The sequence below is a fragment of the Anarrhichthys ocellatus genome, unplaced genomic scaffold (assembly GCF_004355925.1).
Source record: "Anarrhichthys ocellatus isolate YVR2014 unplaced genomic scaffold, GSC_Weel_1.0 scaffold1, whole genome shotgun sequence".
Classification (NCBI taxonomy): domain Eukaryota; kingdom Metazoa; phylum Chordata; class Actinopteri; order Perciformes; family Anarhichadidae; genus Anarrhichthys; species Anarrhichthys ocellatus.
In genome coordinates, this window is record NW_022280031.1 from 13,985,298 (window position 1) to 13,995,653 (window position 10,356).

Genomic DNA, 10,356 nt, shown 5'->3' on the forward strand with positions numbered 1-10,356 from the left:
GACAGTGTCATAAAAGCACTATTATCATATCCAATCATGTACAGGCACTGGCTATATTTCATCTGTTATAAAGAATCTAAAGCTGACAGGGCTGGGAAAGTCAGCAGCAATCCACAAATTCTTCTCCAAACATTTCACTGACCTCCAAAGACTTAACTCCATTTTTAGTATATATACGTATATATATATGTATATATACTTTGTTTGCTCTGATGTCAAATCTCATTCTGCTTGTGTTTTCTCTCTTTTTAGGGATGCCTCTCAAAGATGGCAGCCTGCACCTGGTTCTAAGGCAGCCATGCTGGTGAAGGTGAACAGCATGAGCCGTAGCCAGCCCATCCCAGGCCCGCAGCAGCAGCAGCAGCACCTCCAGCACAGTGCACATGGCAAAGCCAACACCTTCACCCTGCACCCATCCGGCAGCAAGCCCCAGGGGGGGCACTCAAACTCTACCCAGGGATATAAAACTGCCCCTTCTGGCAAAATGGCTGTCGACACACGTCAGGCCCATCACCTGAGAAAAGCCAGCAATGGCAGCTTCTGTATGGTGTCGTTAGACGGTAGCCAACCCAGTCCGCTCCTTCACAGGTCACAGACCAGCACACCGTGCCCCGTCTCTCCCCAGTATGGTTGCACTACCCCAATCTATGACGAGCCGGTTACAGAGTGTCCCATATATGATGAACCCCCGACAGACATGGAGGTAGAGGGGGCGCACCTGTACAACGGACACCCTCTGTCTCGCCTGACACCTACCCATAGCCTCCAGAAACCCAGACAGCTCCAGCACCCTGGTTCTTCTCATTCAGGGTCCAGACACAAGAGGAACCCCTCTGCCTCTGACTACAGCCCAGCTGGTCTGGAGTGCATCAAGCACATGATCAATGTGGACCCCAAACAGGGGCTGCTATCCGGCTCTCCTGTAACGACACGTACCCCTTCCCCTACCTCCAGGCAGGATCCTGTCTTGACCCAGCCTCAGCCACATCCCCAGCCCCAGGCCCACTCTTTGCCCCAGACTCGAGGCCCGTTGAGGGACAGAGAGCCAGGGACCCCGGGCCCAAGTACACTGGACAAGAAGCAGAACTGGCGGGTCCTTGAGGCCACTGTCCAGCGCGCCATGGAGGCACGACACAGCAGGCAAAGCAGCCAGGCCTCGCAGGACTTCCTCTCCTCAACCCCCACAGCAAACCCCACGGCAAACTATCAAGACTCCGGTTACTCCACCGGCCCCTCTCCAAGTCTGAGAAGGAAGAGCAGGAGGAGGGTGGGAGCCGGTGGTGGTGCTGCAGGAGGCAGGCCGGGCTCAGTGGGCAGCAGTGGGGAGCTGTGCGCCCTCAACGAGAGGCTCATGGCCGAGATGAGGGAGGTGGTGAGTCGCTCCAACACCATGAGGGAGGTGAGAGCCGGGCTGGACCCGGAAATGGGCGAGAGGGGGGTTGTCGTACCCCGGACGCGCTCCCCCGCCGACTCACTCAGGTGGTACGGAGGAGGCGGGTCGGCCAGCAGGTGCGCATCGCGGGAAGACCTCCCCGGGGCGCCCCGGTCTCTGAATAGGGTGGGCAACCACAGCAATCCGGCACTGACGCCTCTGGAGATACCGGGGAGGCAGAAAAGGACCTTTGAGAAGGTGGACACCTTGGAGATGAGTGTGGATAGCCAAGCCAGCCTGTCCTCGCCAGAGACCCCAGGGCCGCCCTCTCAGGTAACCCCTCCTGTTGTCCTGTGTGTGTGTGCGTGTGCGTGTGTGTGTGCGTGTGTGTGTAAGGCAAGCAGCGAGAAAATAAGTTGTTAATAAGTAGGAGAACACATCGTAGCTACTCCAATATTATGATACTTTCCCGGCTGATTAAGAGCTCAACTGTGACCGTGTTATTGTGTGGTCTGTTTACCTCAGCAGGTTTGCTCGGATTCTGCCTTGTTTGGTCTAGAAGTGCTCCGATTACTGATGTCGCTCCAGATTAGAGAAGAATTCAGTCTCAATGTGTCAAAGCATCTGCGTATTATGGGAATATTAAGCTGCTGCTTTTGTATTGTGTAATGTGTCTTGTTCTCAGAGAGCTGTTAAGCAGAAGAATGGACAGATTGTGTGACTGATCATAAATATCCCTTTTGACTACTGGGGCAGATCAGACAATACAACAGAGTTGGTTATAGTTTGACTAAACTACAAAGAGGGACACGTGGAGGTCACGGTTGACGGCTTATCTTCACGTCAAGGGTCCTCACTAAAGCGGCACATGATCAAAGATGGAAGAAAGGTTACATAAGTAGCAATAAGTGGAGCCAGTTTCAAGATCTGCTACTTCTAATCTCCAAATCCCCTCTTGTAGCAGAATCACACCCCATACAGCAATATTACATTGTTGTGTTGTTTTTAGAAGCGGCCCCACTTCACCTCTGCACCTATGATAATAAATGTTTAGTCCTCCAGGCAGCTGTGGGATGAGCACAGTAAGGCTAATCCGTCTCATTTAAAGAGAACACTGAGCATTTTGTGAGTGATGCCTTTTACGTTCCAAAACTTGAGTCCCTGAATGTCCCCAGGACAGTAGGCGGGCTGGGTACTGCTGACTAGAATGGCCACAGTCCCAGCATTACCTGTCATCCTCTTACCACCGTCCATCTGCCTTGCACTGCAGGTACTGTGTACTCGCATGCCAGCTCTGTGCTTTTGGCATCTGGGGCCCAGGCCAGAGAGATTCAGGACACGGCTTCCCTCGGTCAGGAAGGAGGGCTGCTGGGGCCCATATGGCCCAGGCTTGGCAGGGAGATGAGGAAGGAAGAGGAGGCAGGCTGGTACCACGGCGTATTGGTACCACTGTAGCTTAAGCATGTTAGACAACAGCCAAGGAGCACTGAGCGGGCCCCCTAAGTCTGTCCTGGAATGTTCTTCAGACCTGCTGTTATATCACACACACACTCGCTCACAGATTATGACTAGCTATGTATGAGCGGCTCTATATTTCCATATTTGAACATTCTGTTCTTGCTGAAAGACCTTTTGAACTAGCTTGTTCAAAGTATGCACTGAAACCGTCCATTTCCCCCCAAAAGAAACATGAATAATTCATGTTTTTTAAAGTTGTGAGCATTTTCCACTGTTTCACTGTCTCGGTTCATATTTTGACTAAATGACCATCCTGGGCTTTCACATCTGGAAGCTATCTGTTAAAGAGTGTAATTTACCAAAAATAGAAGTTTACATTCCCATTCCATAGTTAAACATGTGCTTTGTTGCGTTTGATCTTCTGGAGTTGACCTCTGTCACCCATTTTATAAAAACAAAAAACATGAAGTTTGTACGGCTGTAAAGACTCTCTGCCAAAGCCAAACCTCAAATCTGCTCCATTTCATTGAGAAACCAAAAAGTCCAGCTTGTCTTTCACTCGTGAGCTCCTCATTACATCAGGGTCTCATGGAAAAGACATGCCAAAGAGTTTGATGTCCCATTAGTAAAGTTGAGCTTTGATTCTGGCTGGGGTTTGGTGTTGTTCCTGGCTGTTTGCAGAGCATATCTGGGTTACTGTCTTCCTCTATTAAGGGAGTTTGAGGTGCTCCTCAGAGGCTTAAACTCCACCACAAGGGATCGCAGGGAGGTGTTGAGCATAGCGCTGGTTTTGCAGGGTAGGAGAGGTAAAGACTGTGACGCCGCTATCTGGTCACCTGCTCCTGAGGCCAGGGTTCATAAGGATTTGGGAACATTGTTGTTTTTCCAGTACAATTCTTTTCTGGCATCAGGAAATGAATGTGCCGCTCCGGCAACAATTCCCCCCTCGACCCCCAGCACTGCAGAGCAGAGCTCGGTAGGTGGAAGGCAGCGCAGCTCCGAGGGTGACGCAGTGAAGACTCTGCAGCTGCACACACACACACACACAGTTTGTACCTCTGCTGCACTCTTGCCCCCCCCTCCCGTCTCCTCTTCTTCTCTATCTCATGTCCACCTCTTGTCCCCCCTGCAGGAGGGCACCCTTGAACTGCAGGCTCAGTTGGAGAGCCGGAAGAAAGGCATGGTGGATGGGCGGACGGCTTCTCTGGGCCCTCACCGGCCTACCAGCCACGACAACAGGGAGGGAGGTGACGGGGCGGGAGGGAGAGCGAGCTCCTACCAGCTCTGCTACGCCACCCTGCGGCAGCCCCCGCCTCCCGACACGGGCATGGAGGACTGGGCCAGCAAGCACCTCAACATGCACACGCAAGGCCTGTTCCGCCGCCGCGTCTCCATCGCCAACATGCTGTCGTGGAACCGCGGCTCCATCAAAAAGCCCATGCTGGTCACCAGCAACCGCGCCGTCAGGAAGGAGGCCTGCGAGATGTTCAAGCTGGTGCAGGCCTACATGGGAGACAGGCCCTCGCGTCTGGACCGCCGCCACTGTGCCCTCCTCGTCATCACCAAGTGCTGGGACATGCCGGGGCTGCGGGACGAGCTGTACGTGCAGCTGGTGAGGCAGACCACGAGCAACGCCACCCCAAGGAGCTTGGCGGCGGGCTGGGAGCTGATGGCCGTCAGCTTGGCGTTCTTCGCCCCCTCTCCCAAGTTCCGCTGCTACCTGGAGGGCTACATCCAGAGACACACGGAGCCCACCAGCGACAAGAAATGTGAGTCTCAGACTGAGCAAGAGGGTGGGTCAACTTTCTTTCTTCTGTACCTCCCTGCGTTGTTTGATAGTCAGCATTGTTTGTGCAAGCCAGCGAGATTCACATTTAAATTGCATTTGCATTTTATTACCCTTTCCGTTTTGATTCAGAATTGTAATTTAATTGAGTTATTATGATCATGAGAGAAAGCACAGTATTGGTATTGACGAGCCCAATGATGTGATTGCGGCCTTGTGTTTGTCTAACTATCTATCTTGTGTTTTCTTCTGTTTCGTATAGTGACTCAGTTCATATTGGAGCAGCAGGAACTAAAGCTGAAGAAGAATTCAAAGTCCAGAAAGAAGAGGAAGCAGAGTACAGATGAGGAAGAAGGTAAATCGTTTGTTCATTTACTTGGTCGTCGGTACAAAATGTCACTTTAAGAACAACTGGATCCCATTTTTACAAGCGTATCTGTTTGACAGAGCACAAAGTAGGCAGGGGAGGAACTCCCAAAGATGTTTTTATACTTCTAGTCTAAGCCGTGGAAACCATTACAGATCTAAGGTATCGCTCCCTGTAGAGTGACCGCTGTAGAGTGGGATGGAAAATTCAACTCTGTGCAGTTTGTCAGATGAGTGCATGCTGATGTACTTGCAGACACAATGAATGGGTTTAACAGAAAGCTGAGCTGGAAAAAAAAAAAAAGAAATATGTAGGATGAGAATTTTTAGAACGTTCTCTGTGCACACAATGGATCACACTGTGAGTCATATTAGTGGCCTCTCTCTTGGCACTCGCATGTCCCACAGCCATTTAAAAGGATACCTACTTATCGGCCCGTGCGCTCATTAGAGCAGCCCACACTGCCAGCTCTGGTGGTGACGTCACCAGAGAGGAACCCAATCATCTCACTGCAGACACCACAGCAGTGGCCTCACACATTGTACTTCAGTGACTCAGACTCCAACTGACTAAGAGGTCAAAGAGAGAGCCCGCTGAACGTTTCTGACTAAGTCTGAAGGTCTTTTTTAGAGAAAGGAATCTTGATGAAAGCCAGCGAGAGGAAAAAAAAAAGAAAAAAGTCTTGCGTGTGCAAAAACAGCATAATGGGAGCTGCTGTTTGCTTGATGCATGGAGGAGCTGGGACACGTCCATTGTGTAGGACCAGAGTAATGAGCAGCTGTGAGCGGTAGGATTGGGAGTCACGTGGAGGCTTCTTTTCAGGACAGACCAGGTCTTGGCTTGGAAAAGGACTTCTTTGGGCTTGGGGCCCGGGAAAGCGCTGGCTTCGGCCTGCACTTGCTTTAGTGTAGACTTGTCTCATAAACAATCCCCGAGATGAGACTAAAGTTGTCTCGTCGACATCCTTTAATGGCTCTGTGTTGTTGTTGTTAAGTGCATGTGTCGACAGGTGTCATGCTGTTCTCAGCCTGGTACAGTACACTCAAGCTCCTAATGAGCTCCTATGTCTCTGGGGCATTGGTTGCCTGGTTGTTGTTGTTTTCATGCCGTCAAACCTGATGTAAATATAGACCACCGGTAGTGTTTGAACCCTCTCTCACTGCAGCAAAAGGACTCTGCACTCTTGCTTTTCTGCGAGTGGGTGTACAGCATCTTGTCTTGGGGGGGAAAAATAGCCCATCTTTGCCAAGATCAAGGTTTAATTAGACATACTTATAGTCAAACTCGGTCAGATTAGCAGCAGTTGTGACCGGGAGTCACCTGTTTGCCATAACTCTGGGACTGTAGAGAACATGATGGTGGAAAGTGTCTCATCTGTGTGGATTTTTTTACCACTGGCCCTGATTTAGGCAGCTGATACAGTGGAGAGTCTGGGAACGGGAACCCGTGTTACCACAGCAATGAAAGATTTTCATGTGTGCATACAATGACCCAACAATCAGGGTTTTCTGCCGGCTTTTTGCTTGTTTCAGAGCTAGAAGTGTACAGTATCTCGTAACTGTTTTAAGGAGAGATCAGGTCTCACGAAGGACACCGTCAACTCCGAAAAACCACGTCGTTCCTCTTCCGAAATAGATCCGGACCCCACAGCAGCTACAAAGGGCAGGTAGACAGCAGACAGGGAGCCTCTGCGCTTCTCGTTGTCCTCGGAGCACTTCATGTCTGTGTACGCTGATGAATCACCTGAGCGTTGGACGTGTAGGCCGGATCCTGTCTCTAAAGCTTTTGTTCAACAGCAGTAGTAAATCTTCCCTCAGCCTGACAGTTTAGCCGGGCCTGCTCTAATCCCCATATGCCAGAGTCACACCGTCAACATGCCTCTCCAGTTACCACCGCCTGTCTCTCGTACGCTGTGAGACATCTGTGGGAACCAAAAACACCGTTTTTTTTCCGTGTTTGTGAGAAAGAAGTTAAATAATTTATTATTGTGTGTGTTCAGTAATGCCTGATGCTTACGGGTGTTACATAGGGCGCTTTGAGGACATAACATAGTGTGCATAGTGTTTCTTGCGGACTCTGTTTTCAGTCTCGAATTTTCCTCCTCTGTCAACCTACAGGTCTGCCCATCAGCACATATTCCAAGTTCTGCTATCGGAAACTGCAGAAGGTGGCGATCACCGGAGGCAAAAAGGTAAGCCGAAAGAAATAAAGAAAGGGGAGTAAAATATAAAAACGTTCACATGATAAAAATAGGACGCATCAGATTGAAAGTTCGGCAACTGAGTCACCCTGGGTACCGTCACAGAGACGCATAATTACAGGCCCACTGACACAGTCACAGATACATAAACACAGACCCAGTCATAGTAGCGCACCTGCACACACAGTCATGATTAGTATCATAGTCCCTGACACAAACACACACTCACACACACGGGTAGTAAATCTCTCTCCTTTCCTTACCTCTCTCACCCCTCCAGGGTCTTCGTAAGCCCACTTTGGAGGAGATCGACCACAGTAGGCGGGCCATCGTCACGCCCTCCCTGTTTGGCAGTTCTCTGGAGGAGGTGATGGAGAGGCAGAGCGAGCTCTTCCCCGACAGGAAACTGCCCTGGGTGCAGGTTCAGCTTTCCCAGTATGTCCTGGCTCTGGGCGGGGCTCAGACGGAGGGCATCTTCAGGTAAGACGGGCTTTAGGTATGTTAGGTAACTCCTAACTTGCATGCCTCGACTTGAGCAACGTGAGAGAGGGGAGGAGTTAAGGAAATTAGACGGGGATCTATGTACTGTTTTGTGCTTTACTGTATGCATAGTGTGCATAAACAACTGTGCGTGTGGTCTCCTGTATCACTGTATTTCAGAGTGTGTACAGTACACACAGCAGACAGCAGAACAAACACAGCCCTGAGACCAGCACTGTTTCATTTGATACTTCATAATGTGTGTTTACGTTACCGCTTAAGCTTACAAGCACGTGGGAATTACACAGCCGTGTGTTTGTGAAGGGTTTTATCCAGCAAATATAACATCTTGACTTGTTTAGAGAAGTGTCGGATCTCCCTGTGAAACTCACAGCTCCTACACAGGGACTGTTCTGAGCGGCGCGTGTTATGCTGATTCTAGTTTTCTGTTTCGTTCCAAAGAAGTACTGCAAGAACAGAGTACTTTTAGCCACCAGGGCACATTTGAAGCCAATCGGGTGTGCATGAGTAACGGATTTGCAAAAAAGGGCACGGAGAAGCTGTGACGATGGAAGTAGAGGTCCCTCTTGTGGCCACTGAGTGTAACTGTTTTTTTTAATACATTTTCAGAGTGCCGGGAGACATTGATGAAGTGAATGCGCTGAAGCTCCAAGTAGACCAGTGGAGGATCCCAGAGAATCTCTCTGATCCCAACGTTCCTGGTGAGGAAGGATGTATTTGGCTTGTTTGTTATTGTGCGTCTGTGTTAGGGCTGCACAATATGAGGAACATATGCCAATACTTTGTTGAATATCATGACGACAATATTAAGGTGTACTCAGTTCTGCCTTTCTGCTGATTGAGCACAAAAGGCAGCAATTTAAAAAAAAAAAGAAAGAAAGTTAATGCAGTTTTCTACGGATACTATTTTTCAACTAGCTCCCAAAAATCCCTGAACAATATCGCAGTCTTTCACAATGTGTTTATCGAGTACCTTTTGTCTTGTTCAGCCTCTCTGATGAAGCTGTGGTATCGGGAGCTGGAGGAGCCTCTCATCCCCATGAACTTCTACAAGCAGTGCGTCAGCAACTGTGACGACCCAGCGGCGGCCATCGCTGTGGTTCAGTCCCTGCCGGAGCTCAACAGGCTGGTGCTCTGCTACTTCATCCACTTCCTGCAGGTAAACCACCATGTTGACAAAGATTTATGCGCACAGCCCATAATTTACCCCAACCAGGGTCCATATTCCACATTTTGCACCTGTCGTTTTCTTTTGTTTCCATCTTTAGTTTATTTTAATGAAGACGCACCATGTTACCTTTTCTCACACACACACACACACACACACACACACACACACACAGCTATTTGTAATATTATATTCAGCTCTGAAAGAAAGGTCATTATTGCCAACGAAAACAAAAAAATAAAATACTTCAGGAACTAAAATTGAATAAACAAATCAACTAAAACCTAATGAAACATGAAAATCAGGATTAAAACTCGAGGTCGAATGATTTTAGTTTTGTCTTTTTTAAAGTGAAAACCCACAACTTTTTAAACCCCCCCCCCCCACCACACACCGGTGTTTCCAACTGGCATTATTGTTTGTTGGCACCGCTGTTGCGAATACAACCAGCTGGATTTCTGTTTTCCTCCGAGCCGAGCAATTACCACCAACACAGGACACACTTTATTTCCACAGTTTGTTCCACCGTCCGTCATTTCCGCTCCTGGAGAAAGTAACGGCCAAGAACCTACATTGGTACTTTTAGGTGACCGGGGATATCTACTGTGAATTCCTTTTGAGTACGATGTTGTTGTGTACTTCAGTCTTTTACCCTGAAAATGTATTACTCCTACAGACATATTAAAACTAAACTTCAACTCAAGCTTTTAAACCGATTTTAAAAACAGGAATATATTTGAGCTCTTAACTGATTGTGACTCATCCATTGTTCGCTGAAGATCAGAGGTCGGCCTGTGCACTCAGCCTCGCTCATTGCTGTCTCGTCTCTCTCTCTCTCTCTCTCTCTCTCTCTCCCTCCGTCCTGATTATCTCCAGGTGTTCGCTCAGCCGTCCAACGTGGCTGTGACCAAGATGGATGTGAACAACCTGGCCATGGTGATGGCGCCCAACTGCCTTCGGTGCCAATCCGACGACCCGCGGATCATCTTCGAGAACACGCGCAAGGAGATGTCCTTTCTGAGAATGCTGATCGTTCACCTGGAGACGGGTTTCATCGAAGGGGTGGTGTAGCATCTCCAGTTACACATTTACAATCATGCGCAAACACTGTTTCGTTTCAGACCACACTGGAAACTCTCTGGGTGAGATATTACAACACTAGCACTGTGAAAACAGCTCAGACTTTGGACCGCTTGTTCTCGCTTTAGCTTTCTCACTGAGAGACAAATCACATCACCTTTTAGGTTTTCACTGTGTTTCTTTGATACTAAAATCAACAGCGACGGCTTTAAAGTGTAAGCACTGCACGTGAAAACAGATTTACTCTGAATGGGTAGTGCTACAGTTTCACAGGACAACTGGGCGGTGAAAAGTGAGAGTCTTAGAGTATTTTCTTCCGAAGTAATCGCATTCACAATAAACCTAAACACGGCAGTGTTGACATTCTGGTTTCATTCGTGTGTGTGTGTGTGTGTGTGTGTGTGTGTGTGTGTGTGTGTGTGTG

General features: G+C 49.0%; 1 protein-coding gene across 4 annotated transcripts in view; it reads left to right on the forward strand.

Moving 5' to 3' along the window:
• Positions 1–10,183, forward strand: part of arhgap46a (Rho GTPase activating protein 46a) — a 29,704-nt gene extending 19,521 nt beyond the window's left edge. For 3 of the 4 annotated variants that reach the window (XM_031844359.1, XM_031843527.1, XM_031846071.1), the window contains 8 exons: positions 253–1,705; positions 3,963–4,623; positions 4,879–4,971; positions 7,101–7,174; positions 7,464–7,663; positions 8,294–8,385; positions 8,674–8,843; positions 9,729–10,183. In XM_031844359.1, coding sequence (XP_031700219.1) covers positions 253–1,705; positions 3,963–4,623; positions 4,879–4,971; positions 7,101–7,174; positions 7,464–7,663; positions 8,294–8,385; positions 8,674–8,843; positions 9,729–9,923 — 2,938 coding nt within the window. In that variant the 3' untranslated portion in view covers positions 9,924–10,183. The remainder of the gene's footprint in view (positions 1–252; positions 1,706–3,962; positions 4,624–4,878; positions 4,972–7,100; positions 7,175–7,463; positions 7,664–8,293; positions 8,386–8,673; positions 8,844–9,728) is intronic. The other variant, XM_031845237.1, reaches the window with a different exon arrangement.
• The last annotated feature ends 173 nt before the right edge of the window (positions 10,184–10,356 follow it).